Source organism: Serinus canaria, chromosome 5 (genome assembly GCF_022539315.1).
Source record: "Serinus canaria isolate serCan28SL12 chromosome 5, serCan2020, whole genome shotgun sequence".
NCBI lineage: Eukaryota > Metazoa > Chordata > Aves > Passeriformes > Fringillidae > Serinus > Serinus canaria.
Window position 1 is genome coordinate 23,809,387 of NC_066319.1, and position 20,908 is coordinate 23,830,294.

At 41.5% G+C, this 20,908-nt stretch overlaps 1 protein-coding gene across 5 annotated transcripts in view; it reads left to right on the plus strand.

The window, feature by feature from the left end:
- The window catches only part of AMBRA1 (autophagy and beclin 1 regulator 1), a 128,033-nt gene that overhangs the window by 62,508 nt on the left and 44,617 nt on the right, over positions 1-20,908 (plus strand). For all 5 annotated transcript variants that reach the window (XM_030240230.2, XM_030240232.2, XM_030240233.2 and 2 more), the window contains one exon: positions 14,361-14,471. In XM_030240230.2, the coding sequence (XP_030096090.1) occupies positions 14,361-14,471 (111 nt within the window). The remainder of the gene's footprint in view (positions 1-14,360; positions 14,472-20,908) is intronic.

Sequence of the window (20,908 nt, forward strand, 5' to 3'; positions counted from 1 at the left end):
GGGAAAAAAAAAAAAAAAAAATTACCCATGCTCCAGAGCGCAGAGGGGAGGCAGGAACCCGTGCCATGCAGAGGGGTAAGAATCCTCAGTGGCCTGCCACATTCGGCTGTCATCTCTGAAGAGATTAGTCATGATTTTCACTAATGTGTTATATGGGGCGGGGGTGGGGGGGGGAACCCAACACCACAAAGCAAATCCTAAGATTTGCTACGCCCAGTATAAAATATCTTCATAGACATTTTTATAGCCACCTTGCCATAAAGATGGAGGAGGTTTTTGCTATGGCAACATTGTTGTGTGTCGAATAATGGATCTGGTAAGAATGCCATGTGATGATCTCCTGGTTCCTTCTGCAGGTAGATAGGATTGTACCATTGGATGTTTATTTGTAATTGAGCATTAAAGTCTCAATCTGTTATCACTTAATGCATACAAATCAAAGGTTGTGTTAGCTATTAGGTTCTGCAGTAGTGCTTTTTCCTCCACATAGTATCATTACTCAGCTGGTACTGTTGGTTTTATGCTTCTGGTCTGCTGGCTTTCCTTGATTGTGGGGGAAGATATATGGGAAGATCTTGGCAGGGTTAGTGACAACTTGCTTGCTTCCTCAGAGTTACTTTTTACCTTAATATGAGCCACTGTAAGTTGCTCCCTGTGTGGAACCCAGAGGAGTTTTAGAGAATGCCTGTGGAAGGGCAGAGCCTAGGAAATAAATGCAGGCTTCAGACTTTCCCCAAAACATAAAGGTTGGATTTGTCAGTGCTTTTGGGTTGTTAAAAATGTGAAAGGTGTTAAGTTGCTTGCATGAGATGGGGAAGTTCTTGAAAAACATGGAGCAGAGAAGCCAAACAGCATTTGTCCACTAGCAAACACAGGCTGTAGTCAGGATGAGAGCACTAGGTGAGTTCATATTATCTTTTTAACTCTTTGCCTCAGAACTCAAAAGTAAATGCAGACAGCGGAGATTTTGTACACTGGAAAATATAAACAGGATCCAAAGGCATACCTCATATGTGTGTCTCCATGCCTTGTTTCTTTTTAAATTAGTGCACCCATCACCTCTGGAGTGTGGCTGAAGTGAGAATGGTCTCCAATGTCTGCAGGAGCTCAGAGGTGGTTTTGAACTAAGCAAGAGCTGCAATGTAGTGCTACTAAAGGAAGCTGTATTTTGCTTTCTTGAGCAGTAGGTTGCCACACTCTCCTGTTGAGCTCAGTGTGGGCTGTAATCCAGAAGGCCTGGCAGGCAGGAGCTGTTATGTTTCTGAGAGTTCAAAATGGGAGATGCTGTCAGCCAGCCTCTGCAAATGTAACAGCTCTGGACTCTGAGGTCCCTCATTGCCTGGCTTCTGAGTTCTACTCTTGCTGCTGTGGGAACCAGATTCACATATCTTCTTCTTGCTTGAAGCACTGGCTGAAACGAGGTTCAATTTCAGCTGTATCAATATGATTCAACCCATCAACCCATTGCTGCAGTCGGGAGGAAGGAGTAGGTAGATGTGGCTCGTGGCCCGTTAAATAACTTCAGGGCTGGCAGCAGAGTATGGAAGAAGTTGTAGTGATGGTGGTTGAGTCTTTCAGCATCTTTGGGGTTGGTTAGAGTGGTAGTGGTAGGTAGAAGCCATTTCCAGAAGGCAAGGGAGGAGCAATCAAATAATCAAAAATGTTAGTACCTTTGCTAAGAAAGAGTTAATGAGAATACTTTAGACTACTAGTCCTGGGTGGGGGGGTTCACTAGAAGTAGAGCAGATTCAGTAGTTGTTGAGATGGAAGATATGCTGGACTGGAAAAAGAACAGTGACTGCCCAGAGTTTGTATACACTTTGAGAGCTAGGGATGATAAGGACATATGGGACAATGCATTTCCTCTTCTTATCCTAGACATCCAAACTGTGATCCAGAGTCATTGAGAAATTTGGAGGTGCAAGAAATTAATGTATATTTGTATTGTGAAAGGGAGAGGAAGAGCATACACACGTTTACTGACAAATGGCAAGGGATAGAAATTGATTCAAAAGAGGGAAAATCACAGAGGCTGCTGGAATGTTTAGAAGAACTGGGAACAGGCTTGTGTCTGTTATGGCAAGAATTGCAGGAGGGGAAGGGAAGGTTGAAAAGGTAGGGGAAGTAATGTCACTTGGTAATTTTCTTACAAGCAGCCGAGATTCTGCGCAGAGACAAAGGGAAGCTGGAGGAGGGGAGGGTTTGAGGAATGAGTCAAAGGTAGCTGGGATTGCAGGCGTGGGCTTCAGTTAAGCTGGAGAAACACTTTGTCTTCTTTCAAACAATTGTTCGTATTAGCATTCGTGGTGTGGGCATGCATGCACCCATCCATGTGATGTCTCCTGCTTGCTGCACACAGAAGCTGTTTGAAGATCTGTCTTTTGGTTCACCACAGACCAAGCAAGTCAGATCTCAAGGCTTCTCTGAGTTGCCAGAGTGAAAAAGTGTAGTGGAGGGAATTGGTCTGGTGGCAGTTTCCATTAGTGTTGTCTTGCAATAGATGGAGGAATGGGTACTGGTTTCACAGGTGGGTCAGGCTCACCTCCTCTTGTGGGAAGAGAAGGAGGCAAATACCCAACACGTACATATACATCCCCACGATCCCATTATGAGGACACTGAAAAGTGTAAAGAAAACCCAAAAGTACTTTGCCAGGGTGGAAGGAAAAGAAGGCACAGGAGAAACAAGGCTGTGGGGAGACAAATAACTTAATGGGGCTTATGGACTGGAAGTCATATCAAGATGAAATAAAAAAGAAGGGCTGGAAGGCATTAAGTTGTGACAGAGTGGGACTCAATAATAGAGAAAGATCTCATAGGCCAAATGGAGCGAGCAGATTCACAAAGATTTTGAAAGGTAAGATGAAAAAGCATTTTGCTGAGATCTTTATTGGATTCTGTATGTGGAAGGCATGTAAGTTACGCAAGGGGAGTGTGTTTCTATGTTTTCCTGGCCCAGCTTGGCTGATGAGATTCAATAGAAAAACCCTTATTCATGGGTACTTGCATGTCAGTTGACACACGAAACAAAGAAAGCTGAAGGCAAATCCCTGTCATAATTTCTCTGCTTTCGAAGAAGCTAGCTGTAAGTGGATGTTGGTCTCCCTGATCACTCCTGTGATTTTAGTGAAGTTAAGTTACTGCTTAACTTCTGCTGTCCTATGACTTGTGAGGCCTAATAAAATTGTCATTTGGAACTGCAATGTTATACTGAATCCTAGGACTGAGAGGCTGGCTTGCAGTGTTCATAATCTTCTAGAATGTACCACTGCTGATTCTTTGATCTGGTAGGAGCTGGACCTCTGACTGCTGCTGTGAGGGTGAGATTCTGGAACATTTAATCACAGTTCCTTTTTAGTTTGTGACCCCTACCCTCCAGTAGAGCATGGCTTGCTCCAAATCTTGATTGTGCAAAATTGAAAATTTTACTGTAACCAGTTGTCGTTGCCCTGTTTTCATCATATGAAATTTCTGTCCACTTTTGCTTGTAAATGATGTGTAGAGTAGCTGTGGTGGTTATTTTGTACAGAAGCTTCTTGGGGACCTTCCAAGCCTCTGGAAGCATTATGAACTAATTCAAGATGGATTAAGGTCAAGTCTGCCCTAAAAAAGAAATAAAACTCATTTAAGTATCCATTCACTGTGCAGTGCAAGACCTGCATGCTGAGCCTCTAAGTACTTTTGCTGCCTTAGTTTTTCTGGATGTGGCTTTGAGTTTGCCTTTTAACACTTCTTAAAAACAATGGAATACAGTGGTAGTCTCCTTTAATCTTGGAGTCAGTTTTGTAATTGCAGTGGGTTGGACCTGTCTGTGATGAGCTGAACTGCGGCACCAATTTTACAGAAGTCACTACAAGGTTATGAGTTTGGCCAAACTTCTTGGTGGAGTCCTGACTTCTGGGAGCCCTTATGCTGTGTCATTGTTCCAAATGTTGCAGGGTTACTTCCACATTGTTACACTTGGTCTGTCAAGTTGTGGACTATCATGCCGTGTCAGTCCTGCTCTGCATGCTCTGGGATCTGGGTCACCCCTTGAGCCTGAGTCTCTGCACTGGTTTCAAACAGAGATCCCTGCATACTTGCTGGGGTGCAGCAACCTGCTTTGTGCATTAAAGCTAGTGGCAATAAGGAATGAGTCTTGTTTCCATTGCTGTCATCTACATCATGCCAAACCACCCTCAAAGTGGGTGTTCCATGAAAAAGTGTTCAGAACATTGTGATAGTGAAGTACTTTATTTGCTGTAGATTTCTTTTACTTTGTTCTGTTTCAGTTGGAATAATGTGGTCTCCCTATTACATTCTTCCAGCCTGGGCTTCCTCCTTTCCTTCCCACCATGCTTTAAATTTAATCTAATTTGATCTGCCTTCACATGAGTTCAACTACTGTTAGATTTGTGTTTTCTCAGCTTGCTTGTTTTCTGCTTTCTTCAGGTCGTGTGTCTGTTCACTGCTTTACCTGGCTAACAGCAACTCTCTCTGCTTACTTTCCAGTTCCTGTCCTGCCTTCTCTTCTTCTTGCTCTTTAGATTGGTGATACTTTGTGATGTGTCCTGCTCACACAATATTATTCATGTGAAAATCCACCACTGAGCATGTTTAGCTAGTGCTTTGTATTGTGCAGATTCAGTCCATGTCACTAAACTGATGCAGTGTTTTCATTACAAGATGGGGTGCACAGGGCTGGTCCTGTAATACAGCAGTCCTGAAATATGTTTAAGGATAGTAATAACTTTTGCAAGTCTTCCATTCACTGGCAAGTACAAGCCTTTGAATATGTTTTTGTGCTTGGCACTTCTATTAATACTATGTACTGCTATTTCCACGATGAAAAGTGGCTCCTGTATGGAAGCTTGTTGTTGTACTGATACACAGTTAAACCTGCAGAATTCAAACCCTTTCAGGGAACACACTGCTTCTTGAATTAGTGAAAGTTTGTATTTTTGCAATGTGGTGGTTGATAAGGCATGCAGGTGCTCTACAATGACATTGCTGAGGTTTTCTCTCCACTGCAGATGGGTGTTTTGGTATAAGACATGCACATTTCAAGTTGTGCTAAGCACACATTCTTGCAGTAAGAGTTGCAGAGGCGGTAGCAGGAATTTGGCTTGCTGATTTGTTTGGATTAATAGGATTTAATGTAGTTAAAATGCACACTCGCAATGGAAAATGCTTTTCTGTGGAAAGCAGTTTGACTTGTTATTTTTGTGTCTATTCTACATCTGTCTGTTGGTGTAGCTATATTGGTTAGATGGGAGTGCTGTTACAACATAATTTGAGCCTTTTAGGAAGGGGAATTACTTAGTGTGAACTAAAACTGTGGCCACACTAACAAACTATGGAATTGATAGATAAAGTATAACCTGAATAGAATATGGGCTGGAGGTCGCAATGGTCTTGGCACACAGTCTCAATAACAAGAAATTGCAAGACCTCTCAATTATCTTAAACTATATACAACAGTTTTGGCAACACTGGATCAGTCTGATACATGTTAGCATCTATGTTAGAGCAGTGAACTGCAGTAGGCCTCATAAGACAGTGGGATGTGGCAACTGGGGAGGAGCCAAGCATTAGCCTTGGGTGGTAAGGATATTCTGGTTAGGTGGCAGCAACCCTCTGAAGCATTTTTTTGTTGCTACACTGGAAATACTCCTCTAAATCCAGACACTGCTAAGCTAGAAAGGTAACTTCTTCAATGGCGGTTGGCAGCAAAAATGTCTTAATACCATACTGATTCAGTTTTTTGGTGCCTCTGTTACTGGCCAAGACACTACTAATGGAAAGGCCAGCTGTGTGGATATGCCAGTGGGACCTTACAAAGTTTTTCTTTGATAAGAGAGCTAATGTTGGGATATAGACAGGCAAATGACACTTAAAAGCCAGACATTTTGCTTTTTTCTTTGACGTACTGCTGCAGTATTTGAGGACTGCCCACCCTGAGTCAGGTCACACAATAAGCTCAGCATTGCCCAGGCAGCTCTCCAGGCTCTTGGCAAAATTCTACATGGCCTGGGTGAGGGCTCCTGGAAGGGGGGTGGGGAGGGGGGCAAAATGGGATTTGCCAGGCAAAATGGGGATTTTGGGGGGGCATGGTGAAATTTTGGGGGATTTGGGTGAAGGTTTCCCAGGTCTTGTGCTGGGAGGGCCATTTAGGCAGAACAGGGTAATTCTTTGAAATTTTTCTGGTATAGCTACTTGTAGAGGTTTGTCCTTGTGTTTTTCAGAAATGTGCTAAAGTGAGATGGGAGCTGTGGAAAACAGAGGGCTTAAGAGTGGTGCCTGCTCACAGCTGCTTGGTGGAAGGATGCCCCCTTTTTCTGGTCTCTGCGAGACTCTCCATCTGCGGCAATTAGGATTAGCAGGCACATTTCATGCTCTGAAAAGTCAGAAAAGGAAAGAAGAAGGAGTTTTACAAAAGGAAATGCCTGCCAGGCACAGATTCCACTCTGGTTTTGTGCAGAGAATAAACACAGATGTGAAGGTTAAAAAGCAAACTTCCAAAAGCATTTAATGACGGGCTTGGTAGTGGTGCAAGGGACTTAGTGATGGGAGAGAGCAGAGGCATCACGAGTTACAGAGTAAGCAGAGGGAGGAACCCCAGACACACAGACAGACCGCACATTAGCTATTGAGACCTTCCTAGTTCACATTGCCAGGGATTTCATCGAATTCTGGCAGGAGAGATATGGCATTTTGATTTGGAGAGTTACCTACTATTTCTGGAAATTTACAAGGAAGCAGGGGTGTGAACATGCCTGCATGTGTGGATCCAGAGGTGAAGAAAGTGAATACATATTTCTTTAGAGACTGCAGAGTTCAGCTCTCTTCTGCCTTTTCATCTATCAGCGTGTCTTGGACTCATTCACTACTCTCCCCACCCCGCCCTTCATTAACTTGCAAAACCCTTTGTCCTTTGCAGAATCAGTTGCTTTGGAGCAGATTTCAAATGTCTTATCTTACTGCTTTTTTAGTAGATTGATGTGGACCTCCAGATGCAGAAATGCCCGTAACCCAAATTTTTGTTTCTCCTCACACTGACAAGATAAAGATTGTCTTTATTTCCCCAGTGTTTTCCAGTTAGTAGATTTCAGACTCCCATTCCTGGGCAATAGCTTGATGGCTCTACAGCTGATTTCTTAAGTATCAGAGAATTTTGTAATAGAAATTATGAAGAAAGTGTAAATCCCTTTCTCCATCATTTACTCATTGTTTTATGTTAGGGGTTCTTAAATGCCTACAGACAAATCACATAAAAGGCTGCAAGTGTGCAGAAAAGGTCAAACCAAAACATTAGTTAAATGAAATGCAGATTGGAATATATTTTTAGTGCTTGAATCTTTTCCCTAAAAGGCTATACTAAAGGAAACTTGTTTTACTGCCTGAATCATATGGTAATGTGAGGCATGCTTTTAACACATGCCGTTATCGCATGGAAATAAAGAAAGGATCTCAAAACAAGTTTAGCAGCTCCAGCAGTGTGCTGATAAGAAGACTCCAGCTTTGACTACCCTTCCCAGCAAGGGGCCTAAATGAAAAATAGAGAGCTTGTTTGACCACCCCCTTCTCAAACAGCTTGCAAATTGTTTATTGTTTCAGCCAAGGGTAACAGGTGTTTCTTTGATATCCATAATGTTTTCCTGCTAAACTCTTTCAATGATGCAGCATCTCAATTTGAAGACAGTTTTGTTTGTTTGTTTGTTTGGGTTTTTTTATTTTTACTTGAGGGCTTCATGGCACACCTGTATCTCTTTACATGCCATTCCAGTACTGTATCCAGCATCAGCATTCCAGGAGTTTCATGATGGTCCCTAAACAACAGGTGTTTTGCTCCTTTAAATGTGTATGTGTGCCTGCTGCTCCGTGATGTAAAGCGATAGTGTAGTGGAGCCTTCCCAGGGAACTTCCCATCCATCGCAGGTAAAAGCATCATAAATGACTAATGAGAACACAAATAGCTGAACCTAAACAAAAACCTGAACCTAATCCTTGTTCATAAGGATTTTCTTAGAAAGAAGAAAGTAGCATTTAACAGCTTCATTTGAGTTGTACAGATGTAAGAGCATCACTAAGACTTAGAGCTCTGCTTCTTTTGCAAGTAGGATTTTGGTTCTCCGTTGAATTATACTTACTACCCTGCAATAATGAACTTGCAAACTGTGCATAAGCTAAATAATTATGTATCATTAACAACACACAACTATTACTTTCTGTTCACTTACTTTATTTCTTGCCAAAATCAAGATCTCACTTGTCTCATTCATCCCTTTCTAGCACTAAGGTGATGTGTAAGTAATACTCTTGCCTGCCCGTGATTCAGGTGGTGTTTCTCTCTGTTTTGTTGTGTTTTGGGGTTTTTTTTCCTTTTTTATTTTTTCCTTTTATGGCATAAGAGGTTATGAATCTTTCAGATAAAAGATAGTGTGCAGATACTCTTTAAATCCTGTCAGTCTTTTATGGTGGCAGTGCTGTACTTGAGGTGCTTATTAGTAGAGATGTGGGAGGTAAAATTCTGTGTATTCCTTACGGTTTGTTTGGGGTTTTTCCTGTTCAGCAGTGCATACCTGATATAGGATGGTTGGAGAAAGTTCTTGTCAGCTGGGAGACTTAGGCCATGATCTGTTGCTATCAGAAGCTGAGAGGTTTGATGTAGCTTCAGCAAGGAAATGAAACTGCTTGTTCTTTATTGGTCACCCTGAGTAGGATGAGACCTTCCTAAACAGAGACGTTTGCTTACTCCACTGTGTATACACAAAGGCTGTAATAAGAGAATTTATTTTTCACAGAATACAGATTTTTCCTCATCCTCAATTCTGTGCAAATATTATTGGCTCAACTTTTGCTCTTTCAGGAAACTGTCTGTTCTGTTGCAGATCAGATTTTCCAATTTTCATGGGTAGTAGGGTGACATGAACAGGGAATCTCTATAGTGAACAGCAACAGAGTGTGAATTCTCTTAAGGAGAAGAATTGCCAGCTTGCTTGATGAGATGCAAGCAATATAGATAAGAGTGGTTGCATTTGAAAAGGATCTTAATGTCTTCTAGTTTCCCTGAGGGAAAACTAGACTCTACCATCAAACACAAATGCTTACTAGACACATTTCTCTATTAATTGTTAGATGATCAGGCAAAGAAAAAAATGTAGGAAGGTAAGATGTCAAGGAGCCATCGTGACTCTATTGGAAGTGGAGGCTTTTGGCCAGGCATCTGTTCTTTTATTGTTTGTGATTGTTGCAAATTAACTGATTTCCTTTTGAAGTCTAAAACTTGTGGATGAAAAATTCCCTTTCCTATATGATGTTTGCATTATTCTCAATGTCAGTGGACCCCTTGGGTACTTGACTGGCTCTTATTGGGATGGTCATCCTCACTTACCTACAGCTGAGCCCTGCTCCAATTCCCATAGCTGAGAGGTCTGTGGAGCTCAGCATGCTAAGCCTTGTTTGAAAGGAAATTTTGCGGTGGGAATGAACATGAATGGGAAATTACATTTCTTCTTATTTTATACATCTGGAATAAAGAAAAAATAATAGCCTTTTGAAGGTTCATCCTTCAAAGAGCATAGACCTCTTAAAAGCTTTCTCAGTTAATGTTGACTCTAAGATCCTTTCAGTGCTTAGTGTATGCTGAACTACTCTTAGTAGCATATTGTGCATCCATTCATGAAAATCATTTTGTCCATTTCCAATTTACAGCTTGCTTGTACATTGAAGAACAAGCAAAAGAAATGGTTGAAAATACCAAGTTGCTCTGCATACTGTTTCTACAGCATTAGCCCAGTTTGAGATAGTTAGCTTATCTACTTCAAAGGCTGTTTCTTCAAGGTAGCCTGGAACAGAGATTTGCTGGGACTTGTCAAATTCACATTCAGAATTTAATATATTTACTGTCTTCAAAGGTGGTCCCCCAAACTAGGCTGTCCCATAAAATACTTGAGGGTTGGAAATGTATGAGAACCTGTTGCATCTCTACTAGATTTTAGTAATCATTTTGCCTGAATTCAAATTGTTTCAGAACTGGTTGAGAGAATCTGGTGTATTCTTGCAGCAGAGAGTCTTATCCTTGGTTTGTCAAATAGATTTGTTCTTTGTTTTGGACTTCCTGGAGCCTGGATTGTAGTAAATCTAGAATAAGTAAATGCAAAACCCATCAATTCTGACAGATCCTTTTTACAAGTATAGATTAACCCAGTATCAGCTACAGTTGCAAATGTTTTCATAAAGAGAAGGTACTCATGCTTTGAGATTCAAGTACTAATCTAGGGGGAATTTCATACCAGGGACTAATCACTCCCTCAAACTGAGTCACAAATTAGCTAAGGGGTTTCTCCAGCTTCCTCAAGCTTATCTGTAAGCATTATAATAATTTTTTCTCTTATTATGATGGGACCTGCTAGACACTAACAAATTAACGCTAAAGGATCTAGCCTAGAAAAAAATTTGAACTCTGGTTTCTGTTAAATACATGGAAAAGAAATTCCCATACTATGCAGATGTTTCATGTTCCCAAAACGTGTACCCCAAAGCCTATGTAGTTCTAGAGTATTAATTGTTCTTCTGAAAGTTTGATAGTAGTAGTCTGAAGTTAGCCTGCTTTTCACTGAGGGAGTGCTGGAGTACCAAGGGAACCGGTTTTGCACCCCTTTTTTCCCTTTCAGTCTGAACTCAGACATTGGCTTTTACGGCTTGATTCATAAATGAGCAATAGTTGACTGGCAAAGGTTCATTTCTCCATATGCCAAGATACATTGGATCCTCTGAGGAGATTGAGACTGATGGATAAATATCTGTCACGTGTAGGTGGCCTATAAGAAAAGATTTGAGGATTTTTTTATTTAAGGCTTTGTTAAGACTTTCTTCCCCCCCAGCTTTTTAAACTCTTTTGTCATGTGCTGAGTGGGGGTGGATGGAGTTCAGGGTGGTGGAGGGAAAAAGGGGGGCTGCTGAAAGCATTTATCTTCATTTCTGCCATCATCCAGTGTTTATTACGCAGTGATAGACAGACGCAGGAAAGCTGCCAATCAAACCTACATTCACTGCATTTCAATTGGCCCTTGCTTTGGATTTCAGCATTTTGAAATCTACATCATCTCTGCAGAAAAAGGTCGTTCTGTTCATGAGGATGACAAGCCCAAGACCCTTGGGTACCAGCTGCAGTCACTTGTGATCCCATCAAACAGTGGAAGACCCAGGAATCAGGACTGTCAGGTGCTTGGTGAGAACAGCTCCTTGTAAGAGCCGATCTCTTGCTGCCCAAATTTAAGAAGATATAGTGTGTTGTTTGCCTCTAGGTTACATATACTTGACAAGCAAAAGCACCTTCTCATCTCTTCCAGACTGAAACCCTGACTGGGCAAAGCCAGCTGAGAATGAGTTCTCATACTGCACGGTGAACAAAAGCTCTGTAGTGAGGGTTTTAACTTTCCTGAGTCTTCCAGGTGTGCTCTAAAATGTTTCCCATAAGCCAAAGAGGACAACACAGGTTAGGATAGCATATTTCTGTGCTACGGGGTATTTTCCTCCCTTCATTCATTGTCTGAAATGTTTACATGCTTTTAATCATCTTTACTGTAGGACAGTGCATGCGTGCATGTGGGAGGCATCTGGCAGAACTTGTGATACAAATATTACTACACTTTGTTATATGTATGTAGATATAATTTAATAATTGCACTCCTCAGTTACATAATTATTATAAGTGGAGATAATTACTTAATAAAAGACATAGATCATGGACTTCTGATTAGTGTTAGTTACACTGGTTTGAAGCCTTCAAGAAACGGACCAAATTTTTCTGAACATAACCTTTCTCACTAAGAACTGTGTTGCCTGTGTCCTAATCTTTTTGATAAAGGTATCTGTTACCTGAAGCATTAGCATTACTCGATAGATTGTGCTGGCTCTGAAATTTGTGTGGGGCTGTCCTGTAGATGGGGCAGTACTGCTTTTTTCCATTTTTAGTTTCTCTGCGTATGATGTGACTGCCTTTGGAGGTGTAGAGGATAATTAGCCTTCAAGTTATGGTGTTCATTTGAGCCTTGCATCCTCTTCACCTTACAGGGAAAAGGATGCAAAGATGAGAAATTTTACAGAAAAAAAAAAATCTACTTGCCAGCTGCTTTTTATGGTACTTTTAGCAGTAGGTGAAGCAGTTGTATGAGCCAGATGAATTTACTGTTTGTGGAGCATTTAGTGATTTTGCTAAGCTTCTCTGATGTAGAGGGAGAGCATGATTATTCTCCTAAGTTCTTCTCCATTTTATATATTGCTTGTTACACCTATGAAGGTTGTTCTTATTGCAGAACAGATATGTAACTTTGTAACAGTCATCTGTGATAAGATCAGTATTCTGGAATTATGTGCCCTCAGTAGAACTTCTGTTGCCTGTCTTCACAGAGTGTTTTCCTTGCCTGACTCAGTCCTATAAGGCATATGCTGCCTTCCTTGGGATGAGAGTTACTGTTTCCCTGCAGGAAGTCCCACTGCTTCACATATGTAGAGCACCTGTTTTTCTCTTCCCTTCCTGAGGGCTGAAGGCAAGACAGTAGAAGAGCTGCCTTTGTGTACCAAATCCAGGCTTGCAGTGAGAAGACTTTTAAAGCTGAAGCAACATTCAATTTAATTGTCCTACTTCTGGTTGCCAAGTGTAATTTCATTAATTCATTGAATCTGCTTTCTCCAGTGCATATCTTCTCTTCAGAAGGAGCCCTTTGTTTTGAGGGATATAGAAAACAGGGCCTTGGGCATATGCTACAGCAATGGAAATGTTTTTAATTCTGCTCTCCAAGTGATCCATGCACGTCTGACAGAGGCAGGTACTGAGATGGAGCAGATGTACAATGGAGGTTGGTTGATTGCTGGAGGCCTGACAGAGTTGAGTGCACAGTGTAAAGCTGTCTGCTTGGAAGTCTTCTTGGTATATTTCTGAGCTTTCTCTAGAAGCAAGGACTCAAGCAGCTTTCTTGGTGTATTTGTTTATCAGCACCGGTTTAGAATTTGCTTACTTACTTTTCCCTGCCCACCTTGTTCTTTGCTTTGCTGAGAAAGTAAAAATCCTGTTGGTGTGTTTGTGTGTTCAGGCATTTTGGGTTTCTTTCTTTCTTTTCCCATGCCTGAGTGGTTTTTTGGGATTTGATAAGAAAAGTAACTATCTAGCCATCCTACTCTCTCCATCTTCCTCCACACCTGTTTAAGTTACTAGCAGTTAGCAAGCTCTTAACTCTGCACAGGTGTCTGACAGAGTTGTCAAAGTGATGTCTCTTCTATTACTGCTGCTGTGGCAGCAAAGTCCTGAGCCAACCCTTCCAGGAGAGTGAGGGCACTGAATTTGCTGTGTACTTCCCACTGGAGTGGGGAGATGCTGAAATCCAGACTGTGTAGACACTGGAGGCTTTGCTTTTAGTCATTTGCGCTTGGGAGTGATCTTGCTTTGCTCTCCCTTGCCAAATTCTATTACGTTGAATTTCTCTGGTTGTTGGGGTGTGTGTGTAGGACATGGGCTGGCTATCCATGAAGGCTTAGAGACTGCAAATAGCATGACATTTTTGACTGTAGTACTACCATGGATGAACCATCTCTTGTCTCCATTTGTCTCCCTGGGAATCCCATTTGATGCATCTCAGCTTTCTCAAATGGGTGCTGACTTGAGTAACCAGTGGCTGTTTCTTTGTGCTGGGAAATATAGGTTTTTTTATGATAGTTTCTGAGGAATTATGCTTAGCCTTCTGATTTTAGTTTGCTGCCCAAATCCTTGGGCAGTTAGCAAGGGTCATGGTGTCATAGCAGCCCTTGCCTGCTGTAGGCTGGGCCACACAAAGCAGCAAAGGGCCAGCTCCTAGGTTTTCCAGGTCCATATTTTGTTACAACCCTTCGTATGTGACAAATACTGTAAGCAACCTGTATCTTCTGAGTGAAGTTTACAGTAGGAGCAGCAATTATGTCCACAAATCCGTGTAATTTCCCAGGGCAATGCTTTTCCTCCGTTTGTATTCTGATATGCCTTCATAGCTGTACTAGACAGTTTTGGGTCTGTGAAAATACAGCTTCACTACTGTTGATAAGTAGAATGCATTTGCACCAAATGAATTGATTAGGATTTTGCCTTGTGTTCCTGGGCAAGTCTTATCTCTTATCAACTTTATTTTCTTTCAGAAATGTGTTGCAGGGAGATGCTTTCCTGTTAATTTCCTGTTCTCTGTGGCTTATTGAGGACATGCTGCCATTTGTGTAAATAAGGTTTCTTTAAGAATCCAGAGTTTTGAGCATTGGATTTTGAAAGGTTTTCTATGGTTTTGTCTCCCTGGCTTTTTTTTCTGGTTATTCTTGTAGAGGTTAAATTGTTAATTATTTCCCCCTTTTCTGTAGGTGCTGTCATTGGAGATGGACAGTCAGCTGTGGCCAGCAACATTGCCAACACCACCTACCGGCTCCAGTGGTGGGACTTCACTAAGTTTGATCTGCCTGAAATCAGCAATGGTAAGTTGGAAAAGACACCAGTCCCTTATTTTAAGTCTGTGCTTACCAGAGCTAGGGTAAGCTCTAGGATCTTTCAAAGGCAGCTGTGTGTTGCAGGTCTTGCTTGTCATGTTGCACTGGGAACTGTAAAATGCTTAGTCTTTTGAGGAAGTTGACTAAAAGCTTGAAGAGCTGTTCCCACTCTATCTTCCTTGTGTATTCTTGCAATCAGCAAATCCATGTGTAAATAGGGCTTGTTTTTTGTGAGCCTTTTCATGGGCATGTTCCATTCCCTTAGAATTCTGTATTCATTGTCTTCGTTCTCTTACTAACAAGTTCCTAGAGAAATATTGTATTTATACCTTTAAATTAGAACCTGCTAATGAACTGTGAGTGATTTCTCTTAAGTTGCTCACATCATTGTGTTAAAGTGCTGTAATACATTTTGGGAATCAGGACCCTAGTCTGTTGCTTACCATAGTGTTACAAACCCAGGGAAGTAGTACCTTCTAGTCATTTGCAAAAGCACTGATTAGTCCTGTTTCTCAGGCAAAAGCTATTTTTGAATCAGGAATCTGAGCAATATTGCTGATTTCATTTCTTTTCTCATTAATTTTGTGAAAATTAGACCACAGTTTCACGTGTGTTCTATGGCATAAGCTAGCTCTCACGTTGGAAAAGACTTCCTTATGCAGGCACAAGCATGTTTGATGCTTGCGGTCAGCTGATCAAAGAATGACATTTTCAGGGCTAAAACTAACTTGGCTAGAAAGGCTATTTTTAACCCAGAATGCGATCCTGATATAGCATGTTGCACAGCTGCAGAAATGTTTGTGGCAGCCTGGGATGAAGATAGGAGGTAGATATTCATGAATGTTCCTTTGTGCAAGTGATTTTTGGCTTAGGCCATCTCTGTGCATATGTGCAACTCACTGCTCGATTTCTCAGCAAAAGCAGATTGGTTCTGCTTTAAGGGATTGACTTTTTTGGGAGAACAGATATTCTGTTTTCAGAAAGACTTCTACTTTCATAGGTAGTCACTAAAATTAATTGAGAAGAACTCTCACAGTCTCAGATCTGTGTGTTCTGCATTTCCAGAAATTGCATATCTGACAATAGATGTCTCTGTGGGGTAGTGTCCTGCTGCTTAAAGAACCCACAAAAGGAGTGGGTTCTTCTCTCTGCAGTGTGTGGTGACACTGCAGAGACATGCTGAGAATCAAAATCACAGAATCAAAGAATAGTTTTGTCTGGAATGGAGTTTTAAACATTATCTGATTCACCTCCCCTTCTGAACAGAAACATCTTTCAATAGATCAGGTTGATGAAAGCTTCATCCAGTTTGGCTGTTGGGGTTTGGCCCCATGCAGCCACTTCCTCACTTCCTTCCTGCCCCCTCAGGATAGGGAGGGCAAGCAGGAAAAGGTAAAATTCGAGGGTTGAAATAAAACCGGTTTAATAATTGAAATTAAGTTATTAATAACAATAGCAATAGTAGTAATGAAAAGAGGGAGTGAGGAGGGGTGAGAAGAGACCGAGGGGAAGTGAAGCAGGGGATAAAACCCAAGAAACATCAGTGGTGCCCAACTCACCACCCACTGACCAGTGTCCATCCCATTCCCAAACAGCGACTGGCCCCTTGCAGCAGACTCCCCCAGTTCATATGCTGGGTGCAATGTTCTGTGGTGTGGAAGATCCCTTTAAACAGTGTGGAATATGGTCCATCTGGACCATATTCCCTCAGGGTTTCTTGTAAGGGTTGGTGCTCAAGGCAAAGTTTTGCCACATGGAGGTCCTGCCAGACTCTGGAAGAGAATAAAGATGAAGTCAGAGGGGGAAGCAATTTAAATTCTTTGGGACTTCTCTGCGAGGTGTAGAGTGATTGAACAGTGCTTCAGCTGCTCATAGCTTATTTTTTTGCCTCATCTGGCTGCTGAGGAGAAGGCTGTTAATTAAAAAGAAACAGGAAAAAAAAAAAAAACCATAAGATGTTTGTTTATAATTTATAACATTCCATAGAAATTAGGAACCATCTGCTGTTCAATACATCAGTGTTTCAATCTTCTCCCTTTCACCTACCAGGATGCTTTTATTCTGAAAAAGCTTCCAATTAGCTGGAAATTTGGTATGGTTTCTGCTGTCATTGTGTCCTTCTTGTGGGCCACATTCCAGCTACAAGTCCATCCCCAGCCCCTCCAACTCCCCATGCTGTGCTTCATTGGTTTTGGCTTGTCCATTTTGTCTTATGACCATTTGGAAATGTTCATTTTTACTCTTATTTTATATGCCGAGCGCAATCCTGGCATTTCTAACCTTATCTCCTTCTGTCAGGGTGTAGTAGGGATGTATGAAGATGCAGCAGCTGTGTTTATACTAAGCCAGGTATTTGCCAAGCTTGCCTAGGCACAGAACAAAGGCAAGCTGCAAGTTTGCCAAGGTGCACGACTTAGAGATAGGAGAGTATGGTGCTAAGAACATCAGTGTTGTGGGTTCAATCCCCATATGGGCCATTCACTTCTGAGTTGGGCTTGATGATCCTTGTGGGTCCCTTCCAACTCAGAAGGTTCGTGATTCTCATATTCTCAAATGAGGAGCAGTGGATTGGATGAGTTTTTTGTGATTCTTCGTGATATTGAAAATAAACTATTTTCTTAGTAAGGTATGTGACCTTTTTTCAGTAGTTTTCAGTAGCTCCTCTTTTTCCTCCCATTGTTTCCTGTAAATCAGAGATGGTCCTGTGAGATTATCTGCTTACACAGAGGGGTCTATTGTACCTTCTGGGACCGGCTTAAGCCACAACTGGTTTGGAGTTCAGGCAGATGAAATGATGCAGCTGAAGTTTGGGACTGCCTGCCAGCTCCTCTTTCCATCAGAGCAATGACTCTGTGGCCAACCTCCATCTCTGAGCAGCTCTTCTTCCTGTAACAGTTAAACAAAGAAAAGATTGCTTGGAAGTAGGATGTTTTCCACTGAAGCGGATGCATCTGAGTAAGTGACAGCAGCGTGATTGGTGCAGTCCTGTATCTCAGTGTCTGGGCCCCAGCACCCTTGGAAGCCTTGGGCTCAGGATGTGGCTCTGCAGCAGCAACCTCCCTGAGGCTCAGTCCAGCAAGAGCACACAAAAGCAGATCCTGGCAGTCCTGCGAAAATGGCTATGCAGGGACTTGTGGAATTTTAGTCTCAGCCCTGTCTTTCTCGGCTAATTGCAAAATGTGAAAAGGTAGCTTCAGATTTCTTCTCTCTTTTTGCCAGTTTTGCTTTTAATAGCTCTGAAATAAACATGACCCGGTCTTATATTGAAATTGTCAGTCATATCAGCATTGGGGTGGAGAATTTATCTGACAGCAGAGACACTGCTATTTCTGCATTTATTTAATATTCTTATAGTGAGTGTTGCATATCCTTAAAATTCCAGCAACTAAGTATTGAAAACAGTGTAGAACATGGGCTTTTCATAATAAAATATTTGAAGAGTTTCTCTTTTGTTTATATTTTTATAATGTAGTTTCTCTCATGCTACTCATTGCTCATAATTTCAGTTTCTTCCCAATTTCTAGTGTCTCATTTAGGAAACTGGTCTTGTTTAGTAATCTGGAGTTCGTCCTGTTCTAACGCTGCTTGGGTCTTGAGGAAGGTGATTTGATCAATAGTTACTGGTCCACAGTGGAATGCAGGGTAACTTAGTAGAAGAAAAAAGAAATATTAAACAAATTTTTAAATAGGGGCAGCTGTTAAGAGAGTGCCATCTCTAAGGATGGCTAGGAGTGGATGTTGTGTCCAGCACAGTTTTCCTTTGCCAACTGCTGCTGGCATTCCAGGCCTTCCCCAGCTTCAAGCATAATTAATGTCCAAGTTGGCACAAGAGCTTGATTAATTTGTTCTCTGATGTTTCTTTTGATCTGTTTTGTCAGTTCTGTGGTTGCATTAACAACAAAAGAAAACAGGAGATGAAAGGCCAGTCTTCTTGCAGTAGTTTTCCAAAAATAGCAATAGTTTTCCCCCTAAAATCTTCCTTATTGGCTTCATCTTCATAGAGCAGGCTGCAAGCTCAAAGAAATCAAATAGCCTCTGGCTTTGTGAAATGCATGGGTATGTTTATATTTCTCATCTCTTGAGAACCTTGTAAATGCTGTCCTTAAAATGAAACCTTGCTGAGATTTCCACTTGTCACATTTAGACTTTTTCTGCTTGCACAGTAGGCTCTCTTGGTTCCAGATGTAGGTGCTGCCTGAGTCCTCATGCTCCGTAAATGAGGGCAAAGCAGAGAACAATAATGCCAGTGTGAATCAGGTAATGACAGACAGAAAGAAATAGCACTCTTTCCTGTTAAGCACAACTTGCATCTCTAATGTTTAATGTTCCCAGCACACATCAAGGTGGAAAGATAGTTCTCTTTTGGCAGGAGGGCTCACGTATTATGTTTTGCTAAGAGACATTGAACATATGCAACAAACTTTAAAAACAGGATGATATCCATTCATGTTGGTCTTCATTGTTGACTACTCACCAAAAACCTCTTTGCTGTGCTGGAAAAGGAGCAGGTGGGGGAGGTGGGGGGGGAAATCCTGTACAGAGAAAATGAGTGAACGTGTGCTATATGACCGACTCTGGGTGACTGGTGATCCAAACCCAACATTGTTTTAAAAGACATACAGTAAATGCTAGATGAGGAAGAGAATTAGAGACCTGGAAATAAAAACAAATAGCCATGGAACTGTGAGGATATGTACAAAACATGGCACTGTCCCCAAATCTGTAAATGGTACAGAATATAAACATGTCTTTCCTTGCACAAATAAAAATGTGAGATTTTATCTTAGGAATGTCCAAGTTTGCATTGGATTACAAAACAAAAACAAACTTCAAAAGCTGAGAAGAACATGGATTCTATAGACTGTGATTTTTCAGTAGTTACAGAAAAATCAGTGTCTTTCCTCTCTAAAACTTCTTGTACCTCTTTGAAAAGCTGGAGTTCATTAGTACAAAATGGTCCCTGAGCTAAATAGGTCCTGTTTAGGATCTGTCCTGGACATGCTGGAGCAAATCCACAGGAGGGCCACAAAGATGATCAGAGGGCTGCAGAACCTCTGCTATAAAGACAGGCCGAGATAGCTGGTTTTGTTTAACCTGGAGAAGAGAAGGCTCCAGGCAGCCTTTTGGTACTTAAATTGATCTTAGGAAAAAAAAGTGGAGAGAGACTTTTTGTTTGAGCAGATAATGAGAGGACAAGGGAGAATGATCTTACCTAAATGAGAGAAGATTTAGGTTGGCTATTAGGAGAAAATTCTTTGATTGGAGAGTGGTGAGGCATTGAAAGAAGTTGCCCAGAGAAGTGGTGGATGCCCCATCCCTGGAGATGTTCAAGGCAATGTGTGATGGGACCCTGAGCAGCTTGATGTCATCAAAGGTGTCCCTGCCCTTGGCAGGAGGGTTAAAACTATGTGATTTTCAGGTCTCTTCCAACTCAAGCTATCCTATGATTAAATGACACCCATACCTGTGCTCTGAGGGAGCAAGTCTATGATCTTGTGACTTCTAATATTGAGCATCCAATGACAGTAATTAAGAATGTTGAGAAGCCTTGGCTATCTCCTGGAAAATGCAGCCAGACCCCAGAGGTGCAGGACAAACTTTTGTATCTTGCAGAGTAGGAATAAGTACAGTTCTTAGACCCCCACAAAAGTGGACTGGACTATGTTTGGGGTTTTTTTCCAATAATCAAAGCTTTTTTACAGGGTTGGTGGTGGGGATGTTTCATAGATGTATCTTTAGCAAATGCTCTGCATGTATGCGATGGTTTTTTGCTCTATTTGTTGTCTTTTTGCTTGGCTCACTTTTAAGTAAAGTCTTGTGGCTGTGAGAGTCCCAATACTTACCTTTTTAGTATGTTCCCATTTCCCCATTTTTTCTCCCAGTTTTTTAGATCACAGCTGATTAGAGTACCACTACAAAGGAATTGATGAGAAAGGACCCCTTATCCAAGTACACTAGCTCCCTGCTGCCTTAAGGAAGCACATACTGTAGTTCCTAAAATTCTGTCTTCTAATTGGTTAAATTCTTTGCTTCTTTCATGTCTATTGAAAAGACTGTTCTAGAATCTTACTGTGTTTGTTGAAACCTTTTAATCCCCAAACTCAATGCTTCTTTTACCCAATTACATGGTAGTGGTCAGTTTTCAACATTATTTTTAGAAAACTGATGATTTTCTGGCACTTTCTGTAGTTTTTGAAAATACAGTATACAATTCTATTTCCTGCCCTCCTGTTATTTTGGTGGGTTGGTGTTGGTGTTTTGTGTTTGTTTGAACATAAAATTCATGTTGCATTTTCTCCAGTCATCTTCTTTGCTGGACATGTTATCATTTAGGGTTTAATCGCTCTTGAACATGGCTGGCCCAAACTGTGACCAGGGGCCCTGCACGTGGTCTCAGCACAAGGCTGAGTATCAGCACTGATATT